The sequence below is a fragment of the Neovison vison genome, chromosome 2, assembly GCF_020171115.1.
Source record: "Neovison vison isolate M4711 chromosome 2, ASM_NN_V1, whole genome shotgun sequence".
NCBI lineage: Eukaryota > Metazoa > Chordata > Mammalia > Carnivora > Mustelidae > Neogale > Neogale vison.
The window spans coordinates 94,670,758-94,688,203 of record NC_058092.1 but is presented as its reverse complement, the minus strand read 5'-3'; the positions used below and the strand labels follow the sequence as shown (position 1 = coordinate 94,688,203).

The 17,446-nt window shown below is 40.4% G+C and overlaps 1 protein-coding gene and 1 long non-coding RNA gene across 4 annotated transcripts in view; one reads left to right on the top strand and one right to left on the bottom strand.

The window, feature by feature from the left end:
- The window catches only part of LOC122900304, a 32,019-nt gene extending 21,194 nt beyond the window's left edge, over positions 1–10,825 (top strand). Inside the window, exon 3 of the long non-coding RNA XR_006383212.1 lies at positions 10,723–10,825. This is a non-coding gene — a long non-coding RNA (uncharacterized LOC122900304). The remainder of the gene's footprint in view (positions 1–10,722) is intronic.
- AHCYL1 (adenosylhomocysteinase like 1) overlaps positions 1–17,446 on the bottom strand; it is a 38,009-nt gene that overhangs the window by 8,857 nt on the left and 11,706 nt on the right. For all 3 annotated transcript variants that reach the window (XM_044238866.1, XM_044238867.1, XM_044238869.1), the window contains exons 2-5: positions 5,068–5,179; positions 2,652–2,795; positions 1,591–1,691; positions 1,069–1,171 (exon numbers count right to left, since the gene is read on the bottom strand). In XM_044238866.1, coding sequence (XP_044094801.1) covers positions 1,069–1,171; positions 1,591–1,691; positions 2,652–2,795; positions 5,068–5,179 — 460 coding nt within the window. The remainder of the gene's footprint in view (positions 1–1,068; positions 1,172–1,590; positions 1,692–2,651; positions 2,796–5,067; positions 5,180–17,446) is intronic.

The following is a 17,446-nucleotide window of genomic DNA, read 5'->3' as shown; positions in this document are numbered from 1 at the left end:
GAACTATGCTGGACAGGAAACAACTCTGAAAGGGCAAAAAGTCAAAATGGCACCTGTAGTTCAGAAATTGGAACCAAATTTAAGAGATTTTTGTTTTTTTTAGAAGTATTTTGGAACCTTAAATTGTTACTCTCTTTCGTCAGTTTTATACTTGGAACTCTTAACAACCTAAGGAGATAAAGTGAAATGGGAATCAAAATAAAGTTGTTCACTAGAACATTATTTGTATTAGCAAGAATCTTGGAACAACCTAAATGGTCAACATGAGTAAAACAATGAAGAAAAATCATGTGGCCGTATGATTATTACAAATGATGCTTTCAAGAAGTTTTCAGGGACATGGAAAACTACTTCTGAAAGTGTTATGTTTTAGGTTATAAATTATATATTGAGACTTATTTATTTCTGTAAACAGTGAATAGAAAAAAGGAAAAATGTGTAAAATATTATCCCTGTGCAGTAGGATTATTATTATTATTTGGAAATCCCTAAATTTTCTGTAATGAACACCAGAAAAGAACAAGAAAATCAAGAGCATTATAAAGTTGCTCTCTGAGGATCCCAGGGAGATGATGGTAAGTCCTTTAAGAAACCTCACAACGATTTTCTTCTGAACATTCTTACAGTAAAAACTGTTTCAAGCTGAGCTGAACTTATAAGTAGTCCATATAGTTTCAATACAATATGGAACACCAAATTATCTAATGAGCTACTAGTACTAAAGGCACTTCTTACTTGTGTGCCCTCAAAAGCAATGAGCCTTTGGTGAAAAGAGATCAGCTGAACTCCTATACCTCATACAGTTTAATATTCCTCCTTGTTCACTTACCATTAGAATTAAGCATCTCCCCATATAATTAAGATTCTTTTCAAAGGTCATTCTTTATGATCGTATCAGGGATATGGACCTTCCTTTTATTACCCATTTTCTTCCTGTTGCTATCCTTATTACCCTCCAAAGTTTTATAGCCTCTAGACAAACATGTAACCATAAGACAGTTTTGATACATAAATATTTTACTTAAATAATTATTTTGAAGCACAGTTGGTGAAAAAGGCTAAACTTACCAGCCTCGGCCAGGGCCGCAGCCACTTCGTTCTGAGTGGAATAGATGTTGCAAGCAGACCAGCGGCACTGAGCCCCCAGGGCACAGAGTGTCTCAATCAACACCTGCGTAGACATACGGGAGGACGGAGTGAGAGAGAGGAGGGCCAGGTGGAAGCAGCACACAAGGGGACCATGCCCAGCAACTCTGCAGCAACTAGTGCTACACTGGGAAGTTGTAAAAGGGTATGGTCCAGTGAGGGAGCCTACTGCTATTTAACTTTACCCCAAAGATGTGTTCCTAAAAGTCTTAACATCTTCCTAACAATCGTATTTTTGCAGATCTAGCTCTCCCTGAGTCAGGTCTGTAAACATACATTGTAACTATACACAGAGTGGAAAACCCCATTACTGTGTAACAGGAGGTCCCACCTAATAGTCATTAGCATTTGGATTGGATAGATAGGGAAGGAAAAGCAAATTTTATAAAAAGTTTATTTTTCCCCCTCATCAAAAGTCCCTCTTTAGTCTCCCAGCAAACTCACCGCTGTCTGGGCTGTGATGTGTGTACAGCCCACTATTTTAGCACCAGCCAAGGGCTTCTCCCCCTGAGCACGTTTCCTGAGTGAAATCAGAGCAGACATGTCTGTGAAAGAACAGAGGATTTGAGCTAGGTCTGCACTAGCAGTATTACCAATTTCTGCCCCAGCAACATCTAGGGGTGGTCTAGATCTGTTGAGATATTGCAAGATAAGGTAGAAACACCAAATAAATTTCCATGATGACTGGCAGCTTCAACAGCAGAAAGACAGTTGGGGAGTTGTTATCCAACCGCTTGGAAATTTCTGTCTTCCTACAGAGGACTGAACAGAGAATGAATTCTCACATCTGGTCAAAATGGAGAGTGAGTCTCATCTTTCATTTGGGAGGAGGGAAGTTGTTATTGCATTGGCTAAAGGACTCCTAATCATCAAACCAGGAAGGAAGTCTTCACCCTCAGCAGAAGAGCACTTGCTTTTTTTCTATGCATCCTAACCCCATTCTGTCAGTCTGTTTGGTTTTGTACTTACCCCCAACAGAGAGCACACCTCTTGTGAAAGTAACAAGAGTAAAAAGACCTTATCAGGAGTGGGGTGGGTGGGGAAAACCAAGATTTCAGTCACTTTCACTCTTGCTCCAGCAGAGGGTGCTAAGGACCAAAGACCAAAGAGACACTGGTCACCATATCCTTAGCTGAAAACCCTCCCACATCTGCTGCTTCTGGAAAATGTGGGTCTCTGAGATTGGCAGCTGTGGTAGAATCCCGCAGAACTAACCACCATGTAGTGATCCAGGACTTGCTGAGTCCACAAGGAGATCTCCGAATATGGTGTCATGGGGGAGGAAAACAGAAACTACTCTGTGTAATTACTACGTGCTGAGAACAGGAAGCGAGGAGAACAAGAACAAGAACCCTGAGGCTCAAGCTGCACGCAGAGAGATCTGCTTATATAAGAGCCCAGAATGTTGAATTTTTCAAGGTGACTTTCAAGTGTCAAGTTGTTTGTGGATCCTGATGACCTGCAAGTGGGTTGCTTCTGGTCCCCTACCCACTCCCTTTCTTTACCTTGCTCTGCAATCTCAATCTCCCGGCGTCCAAATTCTGCCTGCTTGATGTTCTTCACACAGAAATTGCTGCTGCCCTTGGAGTTGGTCTGCTGTTTCTCTCGGGGGGAAACCTCATCATCAGAGCTATCTGTGTAGGACGCAGCTAGAGCCAGGAGAGAAAAAAACAAGGACAGAAAATCCTCAATGGCCCTAACGCCACAAAGTGTACTCCCCAAAGGACTCTCATTTAAGTTAAGCAGACTCAGAACCGGAGCCCCCTTCCACACTACTCCCAGGTCTCCCTCCTCAGAGTCTAACGGATGAATGACATTGTTGTGGATCTCCCAGTGTTGGAACCCTTTCTTTCCCCCTGAGGATACCCTACTCTTAGTCCCTGTAACGGGAAGCTACAGAGCTCATTCCTGCACCAGCTCTACGGATCCCAGCTAATAGGGCACTAGGTCCCAATATGGATTGGAACGAGACATGGCAAAGATGGAAGAATACTTTAGGGCATGTAAGGAACACCACTGCTGTAGAACACTGGTTCTACATCTACAGCATTCATCAGAATCATGTGGAAGGTTTGTTAAAATACAAACGGCTAGGCCCCACCACCAGAGGTTCCCAATCAGCAGATCTCGGGTGGCACCCAAGAATTAGCATTTCTAACAAGTCCCCAGCTGTTGCTGCTGTTGTTCAGAAGACTGCACTCTGAGAACTAGTAACACGGATGAGGGTGCTAAGAGAATCTTATAAGGGATTTTACACTAGGCTGTGCTCAAGGAATACAGAGATGGAAAGAAAGGACTCAAAAGGTGAGTGAGTAGCTCTGGTTCTACTGCCAGCGCTGAGATCACTCGGTATGTTCAACTTTAAAAAAACCAGCTTCACATAAAGGCTAAAAATGTCCTTTCAGATAGATGTGTAGGGGGACATAGAGTAAACACTCCCCTACTCTCAAATCACTTCTTTTCTCTCTGGATCAACAAGTGGTTCCCGAACTGTCTCTGCCAGTGTATCAGGTCTCTCTCACTGTCTTCCACACATTGCTAGCCAACACAAATACTCCCAAAGGTATCTGTCTCACCAAATGAACTAGATCACAAAATTAAAAAAAAAAAATGCTCTGATAAGCTCCTGTTAATACATGTACATCAAGATTTTTGAGAACTTTGCTAAAGCTTTCTTCACTCCCTCCTTCCATCTTCCTCTTAGAGCCCAGCTTTTCACAATGAATTCTCTTTGCTGGAATCGGTCTGCTTATCACTCCTACTCTTTCGTATCTGTCACTTCAAAACACCTTTTATTTTTGACAGCCATTATGTTTTGAACCTCTTCTTGCACACATGCCACAGTGACTCTGAATATTCACTTATTTCAATACTTAACCCTGTAGACCACCATTTGCTCTTATCTGCTTATCTTATCCAAGCTGGGTTATCAGTGGCATGGGGCAGAAGACACTTTTTTAAAAAAATGCATTTACTTTTAAAAACAAAAACAAAAACAATCCTTTCCCCTCAAGTCTAGTCCTTAATGTTAATAACACCATATAAACAGTATTCTGGCAAAGTCATTTATGGAGATGGCAATTATCTTTACTGAAACTAATAGCAATCTATGACCTTGGGCAAGCCTCTTAAACTCTTAAATGTTTCCTCAGTTGAACAATGGGGGTGGGGTTATATCAGACACCCCTGTGGATCTTCCAGTGTCTACTCTGCTAGTACTCAAATCATAACTTCTACATCCCAAACCACGCTAACTTTCCAGTACTCCATGAAAAGTTGAGGACACAATTAAAAAAAAAAAAAAAAAAAAGCCTACTTATATAGGATCAAATTAGGAGAGGACTAAAAAGAAACAGAGCTGGAGCCACATTATCATAGTTGAACCTCTCCTACTTCAGAGGTGAACAGAGGAGGGCACTTCAACATAAAGGGTAACCTAGCAAATAAAAAGGAGCTAAAATACTCACTCTTCTTGTTACCATTCAAGCAGTCTTAGAGCCAAGAAAGTAAAAGACAGGTGGCAGGGTATATCTTAAACAACAGAGTTGGAAATTATGCTTCCAAAGTACACCTCTTTTTCAAGGCCAGTTCGATCAGCCAAAATAGAATTGATTTTCTCCCTTTGTGATGTGGGTGGAGAAACGTGGGAATGGGAACTGGCCCAGCACTACCAAGCAGGCACTGGCCACAGACCACACGCAGAGACAGCCAGGGGAAGAGAAGTCTCTGGATGACAAAAGCCTCTCCAGCTACAAGCCTGACTGGGGACATTCCCATTGCCCAAGTGCTAATTATCAGCTCTCAGCACAAAGATGGGAAGTACTTTCAGATTCTAGATAAGTAAAGTGCAGTGGGCAGAGAACTAGCTTAAGACTCTGGAACTGGGAAGGGAGATCAGTGTGGAAATAAGTTCACACCTACCTGAACTGTAGCTGTCCGTGGAAGACTGGGAGATGGAGCGAGACAAAGATCGGCGGCCTGTCTTGGTGGGGAATTTGGTGAACTCCTGCATGTCATCAGCAAACTGGATTTGCTGTAAGAGGAAGACGAACAGTTGAAAATTTACAACAGGAATTCTATGAAATGTTCCATTTTTTAAGGCCATGTATTTCCTTCCCTAAAACCCAATGTTATTACATAGTTCCTACAAGCCAGCAATTCTCAGACTAGAGTGAGGGTGGGCGGAAGTTACTTGCTGACTCCTCCCCAAATGCCAATTACGCTTCTTTCCAATTGTTGTAGAATTTTGGGGTGGGGGGGGAAGCTCAAGACCGAACTTTTTTTAGCATCTGTCCAAATTTCACAAACCTTTCTTCTCACATTCCATGAAGTTTTCTTTCCTCTTACAAACTTGACAGGCTCTTACCCTTCCTCCCAACTCTACCAAAAAAATACACAATGTCATAGTGCTTCTGCTTTTTCTTTTTCCCCCCAAAGGATTCTCTTGAAGCACATTCTCATCCTGAAATTAGCAATGGTCTTGTTGTTTGAAGAAAATTATGGAGTTGTCTTGAAATGGTGACAGGCACTGGGGTGCCAAGTCAGAGTCCAATGATAGTTATACTTCACAAAGCCATGCAGTATGCCCAGAACTTTCCACATCCAATAAAATACTGGCATACGACAAAGCATGCAAAATTCAAAAAAATATATGCACTCCACAGTAAAATCTAATTAATTAGGACAAATTTGAAGCAGAAAATAAATGACTTGGTAAAATCTCTATTAAAAACTTCATTAAATGAAATACACCAGAAGTAGGTAATTGTTTGAAGGATACTTGGAAAATGGGCTTTAATAAATGGCAAATACCTTATAGTTAATGTAACTCAGAAATTTAATGGATGCTTCTAAAATGTATGAAAACATTTTTTCTATTAAATGGTTTAAACCTTCCTCCTGAATGCTGATAAACCCTTTAAAATACAAAATAAACTTCAGCCTCCTGCAAAACAGAACAGTTTGAGACTATGAATTGAGATTCTCCTCACAATCTGACTAAATCTGAAAAGGTTCCCATGGAGAATTCATTAAGCTAAGTCTTTAGCGGATAACTCTGGAAATATAAAAGCTATTACAGATTAAAATCTTCTCCCCATAATACTAGCAACATGGTTATAGCCACTCTGAAGCCAGAACAGTAAACTGCTTGTTTGTTACAGCGGCAGTATAAGAATCAGGCGTAAAAGTGCAACACAGAAAAAGAACTCAGTAAATAAAAAGCACTCAGTCTAAACAACATACATGGCACCAGAACTTGATTAACAAGTATCTTTATACATCCTAAGCAGCTTTTTTAGTTTAGTTGCTAAAACTTAAATAATTTAAATGCCAAAAGCACAGTGCCTTTCAAAACAACCAACCAACCAACCAACCCACCCCACTCTTTGGGAGCACCTGTGTGGCACATTTGGTTAAGCAACCAACTCTTGCTTTCGGCTCAGGTCGTGACCTCAGGGGTCATGTCAGGGTCATGAGATGGAGCCCTGGCTCCATGCTCAGCATGGAGCCTGCTTAAGTTTCTCTCTCCCTCTGCCCCTCCCACCACATGCACTCCTTCTCTCAAATAAATCAATCTAAAAACAAAACAACAAACCCACTCGTTGAAGTGGCCACAGGTCAGCATTTGCCCTTCAAGAGCGGATTTCCCACTGCATGTTCACATGACTTCTGCAGTCAGCAAAGCCAGTTTTACTGAAGAGATTTATCCAGGACCAAGGTAATGACTTTCAAAACCAACAAGCAGTTCTTTTGGTGGGAGAAAAAATACAGTCAAGAGACCATCAATGCTTTTTAACACCCTGCAGAGGCAGCCCTTCCTCCATCAGCCTCCTTGTTCCTGGCATAGGCAGTCTGGTCGGAAGCTACTCTTTTCTCTTGGCTGTTATAATTCCCTCCCTTGTTCATCTTTTTTCAAAAGGCTCTGGGCACATTCCCAGACACCACCTACCTGGTGGTGGCGGGGGTGGGGGAGGGAAATGCAGTAACATTCGCAGTTTCTTAAATAAAAAAAAAAAAGGAGAGAGCGGGAGAGAGAGGTGGCTGTGGCAAGACAGAAATGTTTCTGCAGCAACCGAAGAACTGATTTAATAGTCGTAATCCTACCTTGTATTAACAAAGCTCATCAGTAGTCTACAGCTTAGCAAAATCTTTCCCATCTAAAAATATTAGGCTGTGTTGCAAGCAGCTTACTGATCAGTGCGGTGCCCCACCTCTCAAATAATGAATATGGTCCATATTTGAAGTGGGCAGACTGTTCATTCAAGCCATGGCATGGATGGGTAGCTGTCTATTCTTGGAGCTCTCTGATATTTTCACTGCTTACAGGTAAGGTGGTCCAGCTATACGAAGATGCCTGATCACCGTGTCCCGCCCCCCCCCCCCGCCCCTGCTCCCCCCAACTGCATGCTGAGGAGAACCCAGATCACAACTTATGCTCTGCCAATGCCCACCAGGCCTGCTTGCTCCAGGGCGGCCTGACAGCCTGCAGCTCTGTTTTTCTTTTGAAGTACGGCCTGGAGCTCTTCACCTTCGCATTATAAACAAAGACACTGCAGTCAAGAGCAGGTTTTGAATATTACCCATTTTTCCCTCTAGTGAAACCAGATCTCAGCAACAGCCCTCTAAGTTGGGATGGCTTCACTCCACTTACACAAATATGATCATTTAGGTAAAAACAAAATCTGAAGATGGCTGTGAAGCTGTTCTGTTTACATTACTTCCTATTATCATCATTTCTTCCCATCATAATTAAGTCTCCACTGGTGTACCTCAGTGCTTCTTCAAAGCTGTTATCTTTAAGGAAGGCTAGTTCTAAATAGGATGTGGAATGGGAAAGGGAAAGGGAAAAAGAGAAAAGGTAGCTGGAACTTCAAAAAGTATCTGAAAATCAAAAAGTCCTATGTTAAAGAACTATTTTGTGTTTGAATACTCACCATCCCATAAACAGACTTACCCACACCAAGCATGCCAGTGTTTTATTCTTGAACTAATATTACAACTGAGAAAAGTTAGAAGGTCAGATTGACCCATTCTCCAAATAGCACATCCAAATACAGAAGTCTATTTGGCGTGCCTTAAAAACTCAATCAAATATCAGGCCAATTCAATGTGCTATTTTAAAGCACCCATTCGAAGGGCTCAGTGGGTACAATGGTTGACTCTCTTCCATGTGACACTGAAAAGGATGAAAAGAAGCTTTCCAAAGAATCTGGGATCTGGTGCACCCACCACCTGGTGGGTAAGTGTGGTGACAAGTGAGCTGAAAGAACTGCTGTTTATAATTTATGAAGAAAAAGGGATCACAGGCAACCCAAAACAGTTATCAGCCTCCAGGGAAGACAAACTGTTTAACACTATTCATTCAATTTATCCCAACTGGTTTTTACCATCAGAAGCTGAAAAGTTTACTTCCACAAACACATGTTCTACCTACCCAGATGTTAAATAATAGCTTAGCCACACTGCCTTCCCAGGTCCCACCCAATCTTGCTGTCTAGCTCCTAAATCCCCGAGAACTGAAAGCCATCAGAATTGCACTATGTATAGCCAAGGGATGATGATCAGGATAATACTCATGGAGTGTTACATTCTTTTAGTCAACACATTTGGGAGGCACCGACTAAGTACCCAGCGCTATCCCAGGGAAGATCTATGAAAGGAAATAAGGGCCCTTACAGTCCATAGATTTCGTCTACTGAGAGGGTAACTGTAACAAAAATGGCCGTCATAGAATTTTACTGCTTCTTGAGTTAGAGCCTAGATATTGCAGTCTTCTTCTTTTTTTTTTTTTTTTTTTAAGATTTTATTTATTTATTTGACAGACAGAGATCACAAGTAGGCAGAGAGGCAGGCAGAGAGACAGAGAGAGAGGAGGAAGCAGGCTCCCTACTGAACAGGGAGCCCAATGCAGGGCTTGATCCCAGGACCCTGGGTTCATGACCTGACCCAAAGGCAGAGGCTTAACCCACTGGAGCCACCCAGACACCCCTAGATATTGCAGTCTTAACAGTCTTATCTGGATATTGTTCAGCTTAGGGCTCCAAAATTCAGAGGTTAGGCCAGACATCTTAAGAAACTTGTGATTTCACATGCTATCTAGCAGCTTTTAATTTCCTCAGAAAGGTTTCCTCCTAAGGGTGAAGGATAGACTCAAAGGTAAATAGCAATCATTAGGAAAACAAACCATTAAGAAAGCACAGCTTAGAAGTGAGTAGAGGGACTGGTCTATCTTTCTGCTGGGGAGTATGTGAAGGGCCAGTATCCCCCCTTCTGGTACACGACTGATCTTCTGAGGCATTCCCAAATTTATATGATCTGTCCCACTGTCTCCTCCAGCATACTGTATGTGCAGAATTTTCTGCATATTTCTCAGCTAATACTAGCAACTGAGCAAAAAGATGACTATCAGAAGGTAGAAATTTTAATAAGGTCAATTACTAAGGTGTTGTAACACCTTCCAGGATTCCTACATCTTTTCTAATCCCTCTTCCACACATCTTCTGGCTAATTGATTCCTTCTTCTATAGAATCTACTCTCCTTTGCTCTCTTTTCAAAGGGAAGGAAGAGGGTATGGCTATCAGCCTAAACAAAACAGGTGCAAGATCTTGCCTCGATACTTACCACTGATCAGTCTGATTCCATTTCGGATGAATCCAAAGAAATAGTTATCAATAAACACCAATATTTTGGTACAAGAACTATGTAAGTCTGCACATCTATCACACGTTCAATTAGGTAAAAGAAATTTCCCAAAGAAGAAGGGTATCCTCTTCCCAACATGCTGCTCCCAGGTACACCACCAGAAAATAATTTATCTCAAGGGACTCAATCTCAGGCCACTGAGTTGAATCCACAGCCTCCTTCAGTGCAGAAGGAGGCTTAACCCACTGGAGCCACCCACTTCAGTGCAGAATCCACTCCCTAGTGCAGAAACCAGTCTTCTGAGACTCAGCAGGGTTTGGCTGCTCCCTGTCCTCCTTCCCTGTCTCAAGTTTCTTAAGTTCTCAGTTTCCCCAGATGGGGTCTGAGCTGGGTGGGGGGCGGGGGAGGGTGACGGCAAGCTGACTAATCACAGCACATATCTCCCTCCACCACTCCACCTATCTCTGTCTCAAGGGTAACAGGATATAAATGCACATGCACATGCACACGCACGTGTACACACACACACACACTGCCAGAATACACTTCTAGAAGAAACAGTGTTTTCAAAAATGGGACTTAACTTGATCTTTCATCAGTGCTGGTGGGAGGAAGGGGTGAGGCAACACCAGGGCTCACACTGCCTAGTCACTTAACCGGTGAGGAAGGAACATAAAGCTTGAAAACCTCTGCCAAAGAGCAGTCTTAACCCTTATCAACTACTCCCCCACCCCCCACCCTTCTTATGAGACAATGTACCTCATGGATTTCTATTAGCTCCTATGTTGTATCCTACTCGTTATGTTGTATCCTACTCGCATAACGAGTAGGATACAACATATGTATTTTTAATATATACATTAAGTATAAATATAAATTGTGTGTGTGTATATATATTTTTATTTCTATTTTATTTTATTTTTTTTGTACAGGTGACTGAAGAAATCTAGATTCCTGGGACATAACCATGACTTCAGTGATACACGCAAGTTCCCTTTCAACTCACTCTCCACCCCCACTGTCCCATTTTCCCAACTTTATTCTCATTTTCTACATGTAAACACTTCAAAAGAATAGTATAATAAACACCTGTATACCCTCTCTCTACACTGAATCCTCCCATTTCCACAAGTTTCTACCTCTGTATATATGCACACACATCCATATGCATCCTTTCAAGTGATCCTGCCAAAAAAGATTGCAAACCTGAAAACTCACCAATCAATTCTTCAGAATGAATCTTCTAAGAATAAGGATATTCTCTTACAGAACCACAGTAACATTCTCATACTTTTAAGAATATTAATAAGCCTATGTCATCCAGGCTGTGGTCAAATTTCTCCAATTATCTCAAGAATACCTTTCATGAAGATATGGTATGTGCACAAGGGACTATTACATGGTCATAACAAAGAACAACACCTTGCCATCTGCAGCAACCACAGCGTATTATGCTAAGTGAAATGAGTCAGAGAAAGACAAATACCATACAATTTCACTCGTAAGTGGAATTTTAAAAAGCAAACAAGAAAAAAGAGACAGGGGCACCTGGGTGGCTCAGTGGGTTAAAGCCTCTGCCTTCGGCTCAGGTCATGATCCCAGGGTCCTGGGATCCAGCCCTGCATCAGGCTCTCTGCTCGGCAGGGAGCCTGCTTCCTCCTCTCTGGCTGCTTCTCTGCCTACTTGTGATCTCTGTCTTTCAAATAAATAAATAAAATCTTTAAAAAAAAAAAAGAGACAAACAAAAAACACACTCTTAAGTACAGAGAACAAACTGGTGGTGGACAAGAGAAGTGGATGGGAGGAGAACAGGGAAATAAAGAAGATGAAGACTTCTCTTGATGAGCACTGAGTAATGTATAGAACTGTTATATCACTGTACACCTGAAATTAATATAACACTGTGTTATTCACACTTGAGCAATTAAAGAAAAAAGAATCTTTCATAGTTATAGACTCAAATGCCTCCCCAACTCTTCCAACCAGGATGGAATCAAGGTTCACTAAATGCATTTGGCTGTTAGGTTCCTTTAGTATCTGGTAATCTAGAACAGCTCTCCTGCTTTTATTTTATTCCCCTCTGTGGTATTTTTTTTCCTGGAAGAGTACAGGCCAGTTGCCTTATGGAATCTCCCTTATTCTGAATTTTTCAGATTAGTTCTTTCCTGTAAATTGGAAGTTCAGTTTTGAAGTTTGACTTGGAAGAGATTAAAATTTTGGCAAGAATATTTCATAGCTAACATTGTATACTTTGCATCGTATCAGGCAGCACATAACATCAGGTTGTGCCATGATCAGTGACACCAAGCTGAACCCTGGGTTAAAGTGAGACCATCAGTCTCTGAAAGGTATATTTTCTCCTTTGCAAGTAAAGGTTAAATTGTGGGGTGTTATTTTTCAGCCTGTGAATATCCTGTTCCCTAGTGACTCTACCATCTGTTCATAATCCTCGCCTGAACCAATTATATTGGGGGGGGGTTGTTACAGAATCATGGTTTTTTCCCTATCATTCTTTGCACATACATTAACTGGCATTACTTTTGTAAAGAAAAGTTTTTCTTCTCCTCTTTTACTTTTTTATTTGTCATTCATATTTTTATTTATTCAAACTGTTACACTAAATTATACAATGAGTACACTCAATGCTCCAGTTGTCCCAAACTAGGCCAGTGGGAGTCTCCTTCAAGCTGACTCTTCTGTTTAAGTGCTTCCTTCCTTTCTGGCATAAGATACACCAGATTCACCTTGTTCTTTCTCTGCTTCAGACCTGGAATCAGCCATTTCTCCAAAAAGCCCATATTTCTTTCAGTGAGGAATGTTATATTGAAACTAGTTTCTGAGTATATAAATTGAGCTAGTTGTTATTAGAGGGGACAGAGAAATCTTTTTGTTTACTCATGAGTTTATATTGATATTTCCATTTCAAATTTAACATTGTCTTTTTAAAACTTTTAATTTTCCTATTTGTATTTCTTTCCTCTTATGATGACAGTCTTGGTCTCTAATAGCAATCATACACTTACTTGTTTTATTCTGTAATACATCTAAAACAATTTCAAAATCTTAAGAGTAATATTACTAACAACATGCTACACAGTGAAGTATCAATATTTCACTGAAGTTCTTTTTGTCTTTAGAAAATACCTCAAAGGATGTATAGTTCAAGTATGATTTCCTAGGTGATTATATAATCAATTTGATATGTAGTTAGATTCATTTGTTTCTATAAACAAGCAATTATAAGGTTTCCTTTTTTCTCTTTAATTTTTTGATATTTTATGAAACACACATCTCAAAGTTTTAAAGGTATAGTCAGAGATGTCTCTCTGCCATTTCCAACTCCACCCCACTCCCCCATAACCATTTTCATTGGTTTCTGGTTTATGTTCATTTCTGGAGATAGAAAAAAAGCATATTTATACTCTTATTTTCCTTTTCTTACCCAAAAAGCAGAATGCTAAAATATTCTGCACCTTGGTTTTTTTGTTTGTTTTTTCCACTTAGGAATTCACTTTGAATTGGTTCAGCGTAGAAGAATCAGTAATTCTTCTTTTATTTTTTTTAAGGTTTTTAAATTTTATTTATTTATTTATTTAATGAAAAAAATTTTTTTTGACAGACAGAGATCACAAGTAGGCAGAGAGGCAGGCAGAGTGAGACGAGGAAGCAGGCTCCCCACTGAGCAGAGAGCCCGATGTGGGGATCAATCCCAGGACCCTGGGATCATGACCTGAGCTGAAGGCAGAGGCTTTAACCCACTGAGCCACCCAGGTGCCCCAAGAATCAGTAATTCTTAAATGCTGGGAAGGACTGCAGGTTACTACTATTCGCCTTATATGTTTTTAATAAAAAGTCATTAACCTAAAGTCAACCTTGACTTTAAATAGAGCTCAAAGAAATTAAACTGGCAAACCTCACTGCATGGTATGCTGGGGTATTCTTTAAGATGAAAATTTGTCAAATGCTTATAAATAGGTAAAGGTGTACACGTCAAATGAATTTTTATGCAAAGAAAAGTTAATAGCAAATGCAAGCAATCTTATCAATGGACAGATCTAGAAGGAAGATGGAGTTTCTGACATTTTGGAAGGTGGCCACACAGACTGAGTAAATGCCATCTGTATAATTTCTTAGCCTGCCAAGAAGGAACAAGATTGGAGATGTATAAAAACAATTCTTCCTTCCTTGATCTGGAAGTTTAGCTTACATGAAAGTGAAAACCTACTACATCTGAAAATTCAAAGCCTCTACACATACTTGTTTGAGTGAATGAGTCCCACCTGTAAGTCAGAGCAACTTTGAGGAAAGCTATATCCACTGAGAGGTGCAAGACATGCAAATCCTTGCCAAACAGTTTACAGCAGAAGAACTACAAGCAGTTCCATAAAAGCAGTAGCTGAGTTTACCTAGATGTGCTTTCTAAACTTGAGACTAACACCCAGCCAAGGTTAATAAGACAGAAACCCTATCAGTTTTTTAGTTACCATCCATTGCTTCCCATAAAGTATAGGCTCAAGGGAGTAAAAAGTCATTAAAGCCCTAATACTGAACAGTGACTATGTAGTAACAGGTATTGTATCCAAATGTGGGTGGGTTAATGGGACCTTTCAGAACCACTCTGCAGACAGAGTTTCAATTTCAAAGCACAAGGTAAAATCACTTTTTAAAGATTCAGCTGCAGGTGGCTTTAGCTTCCACAGCTGTTAACAAAACAAAAAATATTAAACTTCTAGGAGACTAGAGACATAAGGACAAGAATCTGACCAACGGTTACATCAAAAACATAACTATATTTTTTTCATTCTAGAGCAGTAACGTTTGCCATCTCTTCCTGGCTTTCTAACTTGAGATGTGTATGTTCATTTTTAGATAAAAGTCTCAGGATGAGATCATGACCTCAGATAAACCTGTAAGAAAGAAAATGGTGAAAAGAATTGTTGGCTGTAATGTCTCTGGGGCTATTTAAAAATAAGTACTACCCAGATACCTGGGTAGCTCAGTTGGTTAACTGTCTGACTAGATTCTGGCTCAGGTCATGACCTCAGGGATCAGACCCTACATTGGCTCTTTGCTGGCTGTGGAGGCTGCTTAAGATTCTCTTGCTCTCCCCCCCACTTTCCCCGCCACCCCATGCACTCGCTCAGTCTCTCTCTCTCTCAAAACAAACAAACAAAAAGCAAACAAAAAGCAAACCAAAAACTCCAAACACACACCAAAAAACCCCAAAACAAAACTACCTATTTACTCCAGAATGAATACAGGATAATCCCCTCACTCTATTTCCCAGACCAGAATACAAAAGTGGAGCTTTCCTGACCCATGACTTTCTTATCGGTCATTTTCTAATGAGTAAAGTGGATAGACGCACAAGGATAAAGATCTCTTGCTTTATGTTGTAGCGCAAACTAAAAGTCAAAATCAAATCTGCTATAGGAGGAGTTACTCAGCACGTTTTATCAGTAAGTAACAATGCCAGAACATCACTGATCTCAGTATTTTTCAAACCATTTTTGTTTAAATGTTGGCATACAAAGAACAAGTAAAACCACCTGTAAGCATCACATCAGGACTTTTACTTACTGCTGATCATAAATTTGAAATCCACATTTAAACCAGTACTGTAAAAACAAAGGTCCTGTGAACGCCTGTATTCTTTTTAAAAATATTTTTATTTTATTTATTTGCAGAGAGAGAGAAGATAGAAAGTACGAGCAGGGAGAGTGGCAGGTTCCCTGCTGAGAAAGGAGCCCGATGTGATACTCCCAGGACCCTGGGATCATGACCTGAGCCAAAGGCAGAGGCTTAACCAACTAAGCCACTCTGGCATCATCTGAATGCCTAGATTTCTATGACGTTCTAGTTTAAGCACTCTGCTTCAACATCAGTGGCCCACAGATATGACTTCTTTATAGAGGATTCCTTACAGAGGATCTGTATTTTCAAAATATTTTAGAATCTTTGAGTGCAGGATTTACTCTTCATAGATGAAAAAAAAAAAAAAGAAAAGGAGTGGGGATTAAGTGACTTGCTGAAGGCAAATTTGCTAACAATGCTGAGATTAAAAAAAAAAAAGGAAAAAGCAAGGGAGACAAAAATCCCTACGGGTCCAGTACTATTATCCTTCTTTTGGAATAGGCTGGAATAGCAGCTTTCCCCTGTATTTTCAAGAAGTCAGTTACAGAATAGTCTACTATTGCACGGAAGCTCTCTGAGCTTCCAGATGAACACTTGTGAATCTAGGGATGGAAAAAAATTCTTTCTGTTCCAAAATCTACATTGATTTTGGGAGAAGTACAATGATGCAAAGAAATATATTAAAGTTGCCAACGAATTGCCTTGAGGAGTATGGTTCCTTGGGCTGGAAAGGGTGAGGAGAGAGTAAGAGACCAAACATTGTGGAAGCAAAAAGTTCTGTGCTGGCATGTATGTCCACTGTCTTCTGGTGGCAGAATGGGGAGGAGGAGAATGCACAGGCAATCTAACCCTGACCACTAGGATGAGAGAAATAACCCCAAAATGTCTTATAGGCATCACGAGCAATGTAGAAATTTCATCTGTGTTTATTACACAAGGAGATTTTCAAATCTGGTATGGTCAAAACCAACCAATGATTTTTTTTTTTTCCATCATCCGGGAAACCTGCTATTTTCATAAGAAATGACCATACTTGAGGGGCACCAGGGTGGCCCAGTGGGTTAAGCCTCTGCCTTCAGCTCAAGTCTTGATCTCAGGGTCCTGGGATCCAGCCCCCATCAGGCTCTCTGCTCTGCTGGGTGCCTGCTTCTCCTTCTCTGCCTGCTGTTCTGCCTACTTGTGATCTGTCTCTGTCAAATAAATAAATAAACTCTTAAAAAAAAAAATGACCATACTTTAAAACATGCAACAGAGAATACATTTTAAATGTGTTTTTTAAGGCAACTTATTTATGTTGTGCACAATGGGAGCATGGGTGTTTTACCTATCACACACAGCACAATTAGAGTATATGACCCTAAACTGAGAACTCCACCAGGTCCCTTTCTCACCTCTGGTGTGGTATTCAAACTATCTACTCCAAGTCACCTTGCATCTTCTAATGTGTCTGAAAGATCTGGCACATTTACAGATCTTTCTGTAAATCTTTCAGATTTTTCCAATACAAAACAAGTTCTCTGACTACAACAACTAAAAAATAGTTCTTATATGGTTATTAATTTTATTGAAGTATTCTGGATTTAAGCAATATGATTATTGAATTTTGATTTCATATCTATGGTAGGTATTTAAACTACTCATTTAATGAATGAAGAAAACATTCTGGCTATATGGTTTAGGATAATTTTTCCAAAAACTGAGTAGCAGGTTTTAACTATATAGCTTACATGCTGAATAGAACCTTAAACAGTCCCAGAAGTGAGGTCTGAAATTCCTCTGATCATTCAAAGGGCTTTTTTAAAAATAGAAAATAAATTGGTGGTATGATTCTATTCCCCTAGATTAGGGAGCTTTGGTTTTTAATGGATCATTGAGCAAACATCGAGACATCCATATATTAACAGCAGGTTGGAAGGTTTCAAAGCAGATCAGCTTTTCCATATGCTGGACAAACTGGAGCAGTTACAACTGAATCATCTAGAGCCTCCAGTCTCCTTTGGCGGGGGCCTGTGGGGTCTGTTC